Genomic DNA, 14,467 nt, shown 5'->3' on the forward strand with positions numbered 1-14,467 from the left:
AACTGCCGGCCTGCGGACCGGACGCGGACCGGACGCTGCACCCACCCCATTGCCAGCAATGTCAAAACCATCCCGATACGTTGTGCGACATCACATGACGTCGCAAGTTTGACATATCTGGTCTAAGATCACATGCTTAGCCCAATTCTTTTCCTACATGGCAATAATAGAGTAACAGAGTAATGTTGTATTAAAATATTAAGACATCAGTTTATTTCAATCCAGATTGTTAAAGGTTCTTTGGAAAATTCCAGTAAAAGTTATTGGAATGAGGTTATGAGTGAAAAAAGTTTCTAGACTCCTCTAATTTTGACTCTGCACTTTTCTTCAACTTTTTATTCATCTGCTTGTGTTTATAATTCTATTTATCAGTCGCCACTCAAAAGTGTTTTTTAATTTTGTTGTCCAACAATAAACAATGATACAATATTAACAATGTCCCTTCTTTTTAAAATCTGATTAAAGGTGTGTCAAATCTCTTGTTGCTACTCTGCACTACAAAGCACAAAGGCTTCTGATTTTTATATTGCTGTCAATAGGAGTATTGACTATATCATAAATCATTCAGTTTGCATGCTAACAGTAATTAATTATGCAACTGGATAACTACATTCTCACCCTGGTGTAGCACTTTGTGAATAATCTTTAAATCCACAAGAATATTTTCTACCAAGTCCAAAGAGCTTTATGCCAGCAAGCAATAATCAAACCTTCTCAATATTATTTTGAACTATTTTTCAATAATAAGGGAATTGAGAGAGGGAGGAGAGAAAGTTTTTATGCATATTTATGATTCAGGTATGCACAGCGGCAAAATTATTACAGGGAATCCTTGGCTAATGCCCTAACTGAAATTGAAACTTCTGTCTCTAAGCAATGTGGTTGTGTTTACTGTCTTGTTGTAGTCATTAAGTAAATATGGCTTTCTTTCATTGAGGGTTGCAAATGGTGATCAAGTAACCCCGGGATTCTACAACTGTCATAAATACATGCTGGTTGCCAAATGCTGAAATTTTGATCATGTGACTCTTGTGATGTTGCAATGATCATAAATGCAAGAAACGGTAATAATTCACTTTTTTTCAGCACTGTTGTAAATGGTTGCAAGTCAAGGACTACAAAGAACTATTTCCCTATATTACACTGCAAAGGTATCACAGATAGGTTAAGTTCAGTCAGAACCCAAGGCTGTGTTTTAATAAGCAGCAAAGAATTCTGTTTACTTTTAAAATATTTCATTAACTGCATATTCAATATTCGTTTAAAAGAACTGCTAATTTTCAGTAATTGAGTGTTCAAAAATTAATCAAGGTAGGTTTTTAGCTCATAAAAATATTTTACAAGATATCCTCTACTCAATAATTATCTATTTCTTATTATACATATGATGAGGACTAAACTTCATACATACACCTGAATCGTCTCTGGATAGTGAATAGAAAAAAATGAAGGATTCAATTATTTTTTTCAATTCAGAGTGTACGTGAAGCTGCAACATCCAATAAGTTCATAAATAAATTCCAATCTCATCTGTAATATAAGGGCCAAAAGTTAAGTATATGAGATAGGCAGATTATAAATTCATTCAATCATTCATTTGAAGAAAAGAAATCCATATTTGAATTATGACAAGCAAGTGTAATAACAAATAAATCCATTGCTATTAAATATGTAAACTCTTACCTTAAAACTAGACTCAAAATCTGTCTTCACTTTGAACATAAGCCCAAGTCGTAAATGAATTTCCTTGGCGCGGCAAAAACTGGGATCAACATAAAGCACTTCCCGAAATGCTTTAATTGCCCTAGGAAAACAAAAATGGGATACTGAAATGTTCTGTGAAGAACAGAAAAAAATCTTAAAAGAAAATTATCCAGGAAAAATGGACATATTAAATGAAAAAGAGTCAGTTTGGTGTAGTGATTAAAATATCAGAGTAGAATCTAGGAGACCAGGAGTTCTAGTTCTGCCTCAAGCATGAAACCAGCTGGGTGACCTTGAGGCAGCCATTTTCTCTCAGCCCCAGAACAAGGCAATGGAAAACCACTTCTGGAAAACCTTGCTGGGAAAATTGCAGGGACTAGTATTGATCACAAGTAAATAAATAAATTCCTTTTAGATATTTTAAGGTAGGTTCCCCAACTCCCAGGTTACGGCCCGGTATAGGGCCATGGCTCATTGGGAACTGGGCCATGAAAATGGCAGGCAGAGCGCAAAGCTCAGTCTGCATAAGCGGGGCATGTGCACACAAAACCATGCCTCTCCTCCCCCCCATGCTGCCGCCGCCCTGCCAGTCCTCAGAGCCAGAAAGGTCAGGAACCACTGCTTTAAGGAGAACAACTAAATAGTTTTAAATAAGAGTTTAAAATTTGCTTAATTCTGAAACCAAATGATACTAATATTTATAACAGAATAAATATCTATTAAATACACTAATCACCATCAAAAGCAGGTAAGCATTAATACTTTATTACATCTACATTTCACAAAAGTGTGCAAACAGGTAACTATAGCAAATTAAAGCATATTTATTTGCAAAAAACTAAAAAAATATTAAAACCTTTATAGCATCAGAAGCATAATCTGTAAACTTTTGATTCACAAGACATTTATTTTTATTTTTATTTTATTCCATTTATATCCCGCCCTTCTCCGAAGACTCAGGGCGGCTTACAAGCTTAGCAGTAGTCAATGTCCTGTTAAAAATCGTTTTCTGCTTCATATTCATGCATCAACAGTGAACAAGAACTCTTTAAGATTCAGTGACCAAAGCCTTCCTTAAGAAAGTTTAATCATTTTAAAATTATTTATTTTATATTTGTGGGATATTCCTAGAAGACTGATAACTAAACAAACCTGCAATTTCTACTATCTTTCATCACTAGCTACATAATTTATTGTAGCCAGTGTCTTCCTATCACAATTCAGCATAAGCCTGTTCCACCAATCTCCAGGTGCTATTTAGATTTCACCTGTTAGATGTCCTGATCATTTATCATCCTGGCAAACTGAAAATAAAGCAAACTGTAATTGAATAATTTCTGGAAATTAAGTTGGAACGCAATTAGTTCTTTAAAAAAGCAAGATCATATAATTTTCTCTACTGTATTATAACTGACGGTACAAGTAAAATCTCAATTCAATAACCACATTTAGTAGACTTGATGCAAGAAGATTCAATTTCTTTCTTGACGTCCCTCAACAATAACAAATAAATTCTGTTGTACTCTAAATTGTTTGGATGGGGCAATTAAATTTACATTACTTTTATATTAATTCTACATACTTCACAAAGGTTTATGTCATTTAAGTAATGACATACATATGCAGATGAAATAAATTGGTTCAAATGATTTTGGGATGTGGCTCTTCACCATATAATTTGTTCTTCACTATATTTTAGTTTGGGTTCGGGGGTTTTTTGTGTTTCAGGGGCTATTTTAATTGTTATAGGCTCTGCGGTTATGGGAGCAATGCAAAAAACCATGTTTATTGTTTTTAATTTTAATTGTTTTTATATCATGGATACTTACTGTAAAGTATCCATGATATAAAAACAATTAAAATTAAAATTATTAGTTTTTCTTATTGTGAATATTTTTATTGTATTTTATTTTGTTCTAAGCCAGGGACACATAATAATTAGGTAGCACACAAATTTTATCAAATAAATAAAAATGTCCCACAGAATAAATGCCAGTGCTGACATTGCTTGTGGAGTGAAACGAGCACAGCTATTTGGCTATTTCATAGCAAAGTACCATTGGGTATTGCTATCCATTTGGAAAATACAGTGTGTGAAAGATTGGTTTTTAGATGAGTCTTGAAAGCCCAAGAATAAATATCATGGCAAAATGGTGCTGTATGGTTCATATAAATAGTGAGATCATAATGGGCACTCAAAACTGTTCCCTATGGTGCTGATGCACTGGGGAAAATGGTAAGTTTCATAAATGTCTTGGTTCTAGTATTAAGCTGAGACTGACATTGTGAGAAATGAAACAAACCAATGAAAAATGAGGGAGGATTTCTTTGTAAGACAAAATTGTTCAGTTTGATTTAAAAATGTGACAACTACCCAAAAAGCTATCTTCCAACAGAGGAAATCAATTGGAACAGTAGCTATAGGCTCAAAGGATTCTGATATTAACAAAGACAAAACAAGGGAGTTAGAAAGGGCAGATACGAGAGGAACTTGCTAGAGGCAATGAATACCTCCTTTTTATCTTGACTAGAATCAGGGAGGACAATTTTTTAAGAATAATTTTGCATCTGTTAATGGAAATTTCCTCAATACCAATAAAAGCATAAGAATGAGCTGAAGATCCACTGTGGAAGGTAAAATTACTCAATCTCTCAAGGAAAGAGAAAATCACCAAACAATTTTTAGATTAGAACAGATAGTTTGGATGAAGTGAAATGGGCTATAATAGCTTTGGAATCCGTTGCTATTGGTGGCTGATCACAAAGTATGGCTTACAAATACTGAACAAACTTCACCAAGCCAAAAATTAATCCCTGAATACCTGAACTTAGCCCATAAGGTCAAAGTTGGATGCCTGCAATGGGAGGGCAAATCTTGTAGAAAAGCAAAAAATGAAAAATAATCCAATAAAGCAAAATAATTTTAACCTAAGGACAAAATTGCTAATGTTTTTGTGATCAAAAACAAATCAAAGATGCTTAACAGGAGCCACTGCCTAAAATCTATAAATTCCAAATTCAAGGTGTTCAGATATGTATGTTATAATGGTGAATGACAGAGACCAAACTATTCAGGAACAGAGGAAATACTATGCAGAATGTTAAGGCAAGTTCTAAAATAATTTTATTGCCAAAAATAAGAAAATTAATGTTTTAACATATAGTCTTAGTTCAACAATCATTTTTATACTGCATTAATGTTAAATAAATTTACTTCCTAGAGGCACCAACATTTTGATTAGGAAAGAAAAAATTGTTTACCAAAAGCTCTAAACAATCTATTGATGATTGTTTGCATGAATAAGCTTCATATTTTCTTCTAAATGTATGATTCAATCTCAATTATCAGACAGAAATGTACTATAGTATGACCTGCTGCAGAAAATAATAGGGCTTTCCCTTCTTCAGGGAATCTCTCTATAAATAAATCCCAACAATATTTACGAGGCAGTCAATCTAAAAATCAGTGATGCAGAGATTTAAAATTGTTGCCAATTTATAAAAAAATAATTGAAAGAATGACATTTGTTCATAAATGTAGGACAAATAATTATGAATTTTGAGTCTCAAAAGAAAGTTCAAAATTGCAGTAATATTGGTTCAAAAACAATTTAAGAAACCTGAAGCTGAACCATAATCACCCCCCAAAAACTCTTCTTATGAAAGGAACCTTTAGGTCCACACATAAGGACACATTCTGAATATGGACCAAAACATTAACAATGTGACAAATCTTTGCTGCTGAATTTAACAGGTGGGAGAGAACTATGCCAGACTAGGATGTCACAGCATTTATGAATAAGTAAGGAAGGTACTTGAGAAGAAGAAAGGGAACACTGAATATTTCACATTCCTTCATATTTTGTTTTGGCCAAGGCTGAGAATACTAACATTCCATACTTTTGTGCTGAATAAATCAGTGGCCATACCAACTAAGGATGATGGAACTAGTATTACAGAGGACAAGGCATATAGAGAGGTCAAGCTAACTCTTACTGTTAAGCAATCTACACTGTAGTTTTAAAAAGTTGTTAAAAACTCTTCTTTAAAAACTATACTACTTTTTCATTCACTTCTTTCAGTGCCCAATAAATTGTAGACAATTAGCAAAATAAAAACACTCCCAGATTTATTTATTTTTTGCCACATACCACTGAAATGCGTTGTAATGGAAGTAGACCAAGCCAAGGCCATACAAAAAGGCAGCATTCTGTAAAAAAGAAAAGAAACACTTCTTAAGAACTGATTAAAGTTTTCAAGTTTTTAGAAAGATGTAAGGGTATATTAAGTAAATGTAACTGTAGCAGCAGGGTGGGGACCTAAAATAGACAATTCTGAAATTTAATACCATGAAAATAATACAACTAAATATATTAATTTTTTTTACTATTGCTATTAATTATAATAAAAAGGCAGGTAAGAGAATAGTTCCAATGATGCAGGTTTTAAATTTTGGGAAGTAGGAGAAAATTATTCCTCAGATCAGCCTTTTCTTTTTTTCCAGTTTCCAAGTAATCTCCATTCAAGTCAGCAGAACGTTAAAAAAACACCAGACCAAAATAAAAAGAGAAAAGAAGAAAAAAAGGAGGACTAGTGATGTCAGAATATAATCAGTAGGGGTAGAAAAGCTTTATATTTCAGACTATAAACTTAGTTCCAAATAAATCCTAATCTTAATATTCTCAAGAGAAAGCACCCAAGAACTCTAACAAAGCCATACCTCAAACTTAGAAACTTAGCACCAACGAGCTGCAACAAGTTGTTCTGTTTTTTGTCCTTTCCTATTGGATAAGAAATGTTCATAAAGAACTCAGAAACCACTCAATAAGAAAAGCCCTCAAGCTTACCAATGTTATTTTGTCAATCCTTGGCCTGGGACCCTAATCACACACTGAAATACAAGGAAACAGCCAACGTTGGCCATCATTTCCATGAAAATTTTATTTATTTATTTATTTTAATTCCATTTATATCCCGCCCTTCTCCGAAGACTCAGGGCGGCTTACAAGCTTAGCAGTAGCCTTCATTCCAAGTATATGCCTGCTTATTAGGGCTTTCACACACACCCCAAGCAGCATTATTACAAAGTCAGCTTAATTGCCCCCAACAATCTGGGTCCTCATTTTACCTACCTCGGAAGGATGGAAGGCTGAGTCAACCTTGAGCCTGGTGGGATGCGAACCTGCACTAATTGCAGGCAGCTGGTGTTACTTAGGGAGGCATTAGCCCACTGCTCCACCAAGGCTGATGATGAAAATGAGACAACAAGCCAAGAAAAACAAAATAGAATGGAATTAATTTAGGGATTATACTTAGGAAATAAATCCTTCAAAGGCTCTGATTTTGTGCCTCCTACATCTAGACTCAGAGAATTATGAGATGAGGTCATAAAAATGATATGAGGGACATAACTTGGGGAAAAAATCAAATGCAATTTTACACCGATTCAGGTATGACAGCAGGGAACAAGCAGATTTAGACTAGAAATGTCAATCAAACGGGTTTAAGAATTTCAGAAAGTTTTAAACATGCTAGTGTTTTAATTTCCATATTGTAAATAGCAATAGCATTCTAACAAATAATACTATGCCAGAAATTGTATTGAACATGGATATGTTACATGAAAAATGTTTATTAGATAGAAATGAAACAATTATCCAGCTATCGGCCTATTACTGAGTTAAGGAACATTATTTGTGGCATCACAATCCAGAAAAAATGTATTTAACCATCTGAGTTCAGGGCTTTGTTAAACTGTGATTTCTTACCTGCTCAGTCATGCTAAATGTTTTCTGTGCTTTCTGTGTTTACTACATTTTTCCCTCCCATCCTCTTTTGGTGTGCATTAGCTACATGTGCTTGTTTTTAGGAATGAGGAAGTTGGAAGATCATACAACTTTAATATACAGTGCACTCAGAAAGGATTCAGTCCCCCTTCACTTTTGTCAGTTTTGTTATGCTGCAGCCTTTAGACATTTCTAAAAATTCTGTTTTCACTTTGTCATTATGGTATACTGAGTGTAGATTAATGAGAGGGAAAAAATGAATTTCAACAACTGTAGAAATTGTAGATTTCAGCATAACAAAATTGAAAAAAGTGAAGGGAGTCTAAATGCACTGTAGATGATTTTGCAATATCCGACTCTAAATGTAAAGGATGCGTTTGAATCTGCTAGCACAAAACAGAAATAAACCTTCCGTGACATATATTATGTTGTGTTTTACTGTGTTTTACCCATTGGTTTCAATATAGTATAAGCCATAATTTACAAATGGTTGGATTTATACATTATGGTAAAGCAGGATGTGTGAATTCTCTCACTATTAGACAATGGTGAGAATTCTACACCAGGACTAAGAAAAGTTACAGAATCTTTTTCAAAATCTAGAATCCATAAAGCTGAGTGCTGCAAAATACACATTCATATCATGTGTGAGGGCTCTGTCTAGATTAAGAATAAGGTGTGAACATCGCCCCTGGCCCTTTCCCTGATGTCTATAGTTTCAGCTAGATATCTTAATGGAAGCTACACATACTTGAATGAATACAGTTTTCTGTTATCTCTGGGATTCTATGTGCCCTCTGATGGAAGCACTTTTAGAACTTTGTGAAAAAGAGAAAACATCAAGTGATGATAACAGCAGTCAAGATCGTCTTGATATATCTCTCAGATGAAATTTCTGAAATAATTCTTTATTCACCACTTACAAAAGCATGATAAAGAATATCTGTAGCTCATACTTCTTGAAAGTAAACCTTTTTTCCTTCCCTTTCAATGAAATTCCTTAATAGTTTCAATTCCTCCCCTCAGGACGCTGCTATATTGCGTTGCATGCCAAAACAAGTAGACACATTTTTTTCCGCCCTGCCATCACTCTGCTGAACACCTAATTCCCACAGCACTGTCTTATGTCTAAGGAAATTTGCCCGTGTAGTAGGGCTGTATTACTATTATCCTACTCATATTTCCTATTACCTTCTCCTACTGGTATCTTACTTTGTTGTTTGTATATACATGGCACTGGAGAAAATTTCTTGTGTCCCCAATCACACTTAGCCAACAAAGCATATTCTATTCCATTCCGTTCCGTTCTTCTATTCTGAAATTCTTTCAGCAAGGTCCCTAAAAATAATATTCAGCAAGCTGTCTAAGCCAGTTTGATTTTCCCTTTCTTCATCCAGAAGTTCCTACTACCCATTACTTTGGTGGTCACAACATGTAGCTCCAGTTGAATGATTACCAATGAGAAATGTGAAGGATAGAAGGCCCAAGTTCAGACTCAAAGAGCTTAAGAGGTCAGACATAAACAGCTTAAGAGCAAAAAGGTCAACTATATGAACAAAGCAGATAACAGCAATGCCTCTCCCCACCTCCACAGGAGGGAGAGAGAAAACACACACACACACACAATTTAAGGTTTATAGATGGCAGTTGATCTTTTTCCCCCCTAATCATTACATTTTAGTATCTATCTAATTTATCAAAGAGCGATGTCCTTGATCTGTGTCAGCTAAGCATTAAGTCTGAGCATTGGTATGAGTGAAGTCTAACATGAAGTTCACTAAGAAAACTTTTGGAGTCCCACCCTTCATGTCCTGAGAAACTCCATCCCCTCAAGTTTATTGCAACAACTTTTCCTTTACTTTGTGAATATAAATCACTTCAGAATGGGATTGTTCTCCTCTCCTGTTCTCTTCTATCAGCAAAGAAACAATCTCTTTAACTATGGATGATAACTCAATTTACCAATTTAAAAGAAAGTTAGTGTGGGTTTGTTTACAAAGAGTCTTCACCTTATGACCATAACTGAGCCCAAAATTTTCATTGCTAAACAAGACAATTGTTAAGTGGATTTTGATTCGTTTATAACCTTTCTTGCCAGTTGTTAAATGAATCACTGCAATTGTTAAATTTCTTGCCTTGTGCCTAGCGACTGAACTTTGATCATGTGACCACAGGGATGCTACAACTGTTATAAGTGTTAAAAATGGTCATGTCACTTTTTCCAGTGCCGTTGTAACTTCAAACTGTCATAAAATGAATGGCTGTAATTCAAGAACTACCTGTATCTGATTTACATCCCACCTTTTCTCCATAATCACCAAAGTGGCATACATTGTACTCTCTTTTCCAATTTTTTCCCACAGCAACTCCTCAGAAGTAGAAGTTGACCTGAGATAAAAACATTTGCTACTACTGTCCAGCATCATTAAGGAAAAAGAATCCGAAATCAGCTGTTGCCATGTATGAACAATGTGACATGTTTTTTAAATGAATGGTAAGACAGACAACAGGCAATGATGTCAGGAAAGAAATTCTTCTTACTGCCTCTCTGGAACAAAGTTCTAATATTACTCTGCTTAAGGTTTGGAAAAACCTACTGAATCTTGGAACATATGCATCTATACAACGTCAACCCATCTTGGTTACAACAACAGTCTTAAGCCTAATGCTCTCAAGAATGTAGTCTGGAGACTACAATCCCACATACCCTTCGTGCTCCAAATATTTCTCTCAGAAGGTACAGGTAATCTTCGATTTACAACTGGTCACTTAATGACCATTTGAAATTATGAAAGCCCTGGAATGGGTCCTTTACAATCTCTGAAGCATTTCTTGCCCTTGGGAAATCTTGTTTCACCCTCCCCACCAGGTCATGTGACAATATGCTGGATGCTCGGCAATCACCTTGTCTTTACAATTGGTTGCAGCATCCCATAGTCACATGACTGTGATTTGCATTGCTTTTTGCCAGTTTCTGGCATTTTTGTTGGTTTCTAGCAAAAAAAAAAATCCCCATTCAGAAAAATAGGTTCACACTTGCGACTGTAGTGTTTGCTTAATGACCATTGCAAAAATTGCCATAAACTTGCATCTGGTCAAGTGGGTGCCTCAACTTATGATGATAACGACTTATGATCGGAATTCTGGTCCCAATTGAAATCAAACTGGAGGACCAAATGTAATGACATAAAGACTAACTGTCACAGGGAACACAAGGAATGGATAGGGCAGCAATGTATCAAATTCAACAAAATAACAGCAAATATCTTTTTTGTGCTGTTCTAATGATTTTACAGATATTAAACTTTCCGAGACTAGAGATTCAAATTTCATTAATATCCCTGCATATAATCTTTGACCTGCATGCATTCAGAATGACGTGAATAGTAGTGTTCAGTATCGGTATACTTCAATAATCTTTTTCAGATACTGAAGAACATTATTGAAGAAATGAAAAGAGTGATTTAGCTTTCCAAATGTACAGTGTTCTTCAAAAATATCTAGAAGTATTTTAGAATATGCTTCCTGCTAGATATTTGAAACATCTCCTATTTTTATAGAGCTATAGGGATACACATTCTAAAAATAACTTTGAAATCACAGCTAGATTCCCAACTTGAGGGTTAAGGGAGAGTGGCAGGTGCTATATAGAATTTCTGTAAGCCTTTGAGCAATTAATTTCAAATGTTACCATTTCTGTCTTGACCATTTTTCTTTTTTTAAAAAAAATATATTTTATTGATTTTTTTTACAATGACAATCTTTAGTGCTTAGTAAACAGCGTGTTGTCTGGGTTCATATATTTAAAAAACAATCAATAATTTCTATAATTCCATAATCAATATATTGTTTGTTTCCTTGATCTTCCCTTCTTCCAATAATATTCTCCTTTATCAGCATTAGACAGATATACAGTAATTCTTAATATTTTCAATGCATACAAAGTTGGATATAGACATTTTTTTGTATTTGTACAAGTAACAATGACATCCATATATAATATCTTTTCTAATTGACTTATATTTCAATTGTATTTGTTAAAGTCATCTTATTAAATCACTATACATCCTATTTTCAGAATACTTATTTATACTTTATACAATTTATACAATCTAAAATCTAAAAAAATCTAAATACTTAACTTCTTAATATTCAGATCATTCTTATCAGTCATAATTTTCTGAAAATTGATTATCTTTAAATATCCAATTTTTCATTTACTTATACCATCCCAATATTTTCATATTTCATATATTATAAAGATACTATACTATTTATATATCTTATAACATACACATATAACATCATTTCTGGTCGGATTATGTTTCAATTATATTTGTAAAAGTCATCTTAAGTCACTATTTGTCCTGTTTTCAAAATTCTTATTTAAGCTTAGTTTTCCCTCAGTATTCAAATCATTCTTCTCGGTCATACTTCTTTCAAAGTTAATTACCTTTAAATGTCCTAACTTTTCATTCACATATATCATCCCAATATTTTTTACATTTCATATATTATAAAAAATACTATACTACTTATGCCTCTTATCCCTCTTACTATATAGCTCCTTTATATCCAAAATTATCTATTATTTTAACCATATTCAAACAAGTGTTTAATCATGTAGTACTCCATCTGGTAAGTCGAATCAGGTCTCTTGCATCTAACTCTAGCCTTCTTTTGCCAAGTAGCTTTCCAGGTTTGTATATTCCGCTTGCCAGGGAATTCCTTCATTTTTGTAAATACTGTTGGGAGTGAGAAAAACAGGTTGTATATAATGTACGCTTTTTATCTCCCAAATTCTAATGATTCTCCCGGCAGCTCTATAATCCATTTTATTAAATCTTTTTTTTTAATCCTCAAGTTTGTTTTGAAGTCCTGACAAATATCTTTTCCATTTTCATTGTCGTGACAAAATTTTGTAGATTTTTTTCTGTTTGTATTAAGTTGTAGTCCTCTTGGTTTGTAGCTGCCCTATTTAAGGCACTTTCTTCTAGTTTGTGTTCTGTTATCTGGTTTGTTTGTTCATTCTTTATTGTCGTTTTCTGAGTTTTTTATTTGTGATTTTAAACTGAAGATGTGCTCATTTATGTCATCAAAGTGGTTTTTAATCTCATTGTAGTTTGAAACCATTTTATTTTGGATCTGTTGTAGCACTGCATACATTTCGTCTTGGAAAATATTTCTCTCATCTTGGAGTATTGCTCCTGCAGATCTCTGATGTTCCAGGCTAGGTCCTTCAGAATGGAATATTAGATGTGGTTTCCTGTCATTTTTAGGTAGGTATGCAATATCCATTTTGTCTCCTCCCTCCAGGTAGTCTTTCACCAGTACCATAGTCTCTGTGTTTAGCCTTATCAAACCAGCCAATCTTAAAATCCAAACAACCAAATCTTATATAGTTCTTATCTTTCTATATGGTTTTTATAATCCAATGCATTTCCAATTATCAAAGCATCAGCAGTGTTTTATAACAATTCTTCTGTTCAGGGGTCTGTCAATTATCAATCAGAAAAAAATGCAGCAAAATGTTTCGCCACCTTAAAGCCTTCCAGTAAATTCCCCCTTAGAAGATTAGCCAAGAGTCAAGGGTTTTCTTTCTCTGCAGACAATTCTCGAGCTTAGACAATAGTTAGTTTTTGCGGTTTTCGGGGGGGAAGGGGTTGCAGACACTTCTTAAGCTTATGAGTGGCCCAGTATATTTTCTTTCTTTGTTCCGTTTTCTATTTAGCTGAGGGTTATTAAAGTTCAAGGGAACAGATTATTCTTTATTTCTGGCTGTCTTGCCAATTTCTGAGTCAGTGTTATACTATTGTTCTATGCTCTAGTTCTCCACTAGATGTCAGTAGTTATTAATTTTCCAACTTTTTCAAACAAAGAATTATTTTTCTTTTTCAATTTCATCAGGACTCTTTAGGATATAAAATCTTAGCGTTTTTCTTAATTTTCATATTTATACAGACTATAGTAATATTAATTTCATTTCAGAATATTTCTTTCCCCCTTGGAAGTTAATTCTCTGCTTCTGTCTATGGAGGGGTGGAGATGTAATCCCCTTCCTTCACTTTCGGAGGATTTCTTGCTTTGGGGATCTTTTCCAAGAAATCAGTTACAAAATAGAAGAGAGAAGATCGATACTCTCACCAAGTTCCAAGCACCCTGTTCACCGGTGTTCTGGTTTGTCCTCTTGGACTTCGGCTGCTAACAGCTTGGGCTAGACGCTGGTGTGCAGCTAGCCTTTTTCCTGTCGGGTTAAAGAGCTTCCCCTGGATCGAATGGATCAACCGCCGTCGTTCCATGATCATCGGGGTGCCCCTCTTTCTTCGTCGCCTCTCCAGGGCGACATCAGACCCGTTTAGGGTCCCCTGGCAGAGTGAAACCAGCCGTGGGGTGCGGAGCCCCGCAGTCCCTCAGCCATGTCGCTGTGAGCAGAACCGGAAATCCCTGTCGTGACCATTTCTAATTTGATGAAATAAATAGAATGAACATGCTTAATTTTTCCATTCCACTCAAGACTATTTATATTGCAATTTCATATAAAATTTTGTTTCATATAGTATTTAATATATGTCTGAAAGTATGGTCAGAGTTACAATAAAAAGGATGTTAAACTAAGAAAAATACTTTGGAACAACCCATCATTTTTTGTTGCATTCATTTCGTTCTTTTTACCAACTAGCCTCCCTTTCTCTATTTTCACACCACTTTAACATTATTGGAAAAAATAAGTGATAATGTCAATTGTGCCATTTTTGTACACAAGAAATAACAGAAAGTAGCAATGGATAATGCAAGAAGAGCCCAACAAAATCCAACAAAAACTAGCTTACAAGGAAAAAAAATGATAAAATCATTTACAATACATGTATGCAAAGCTATGTTCCTTGCAATTACTGATAATAAAAGCAAAACTTTAGCTACCTCACATCAACCATTTGAGCAAATTGTGGGAAACCTGAAGCCAGTGGAAACTGCCT

At 34.5% G+C, this 14,467-nt stretch overlaps 1 protein-coding gene across 5 annotated transcripts in view; it reads right to left on the bottom strand.

Annotated features, from left to right (window-relative positions):
- The window catches only part of KDM6A (lysine demethylase 6A), a 167,951-nt gene that overhangs the window by 91,096 nt on the left and 62,388 nt on the right, over positions 1–14,467 (bottom strand). For all 5 annotated transcript variants that reach the window (XM_083362452.1, XM_083362453.1, XM_083362450.1 and 2 more), the window contains 2 exons: positions 5,856–5,914; positions 1,684–1,804 (listed from right to left, as the gene is read on the bottom strand). In XM_083362452.1, the coding sequence (XP_083218578.1) occupies positions 1,684–1,804; positions 5,856–5,914 (180 nt within the window). The remainder of the gene's footprint in view (positions 1–1,683; positions 1,805–5,855; positions 5,915–14,467) is intronic.

Source organism: Vipera ursinii (genome assembly GCF_947247035.1).
Source record: "Vipera ursinii genome assembly, chromosome: 4".
Lineage (NCBI taxonomy): Eukaryota > Metazoa > Chordata > Lepidosauria > Squamata > Viperidae > Vipera > Vipera ursinii.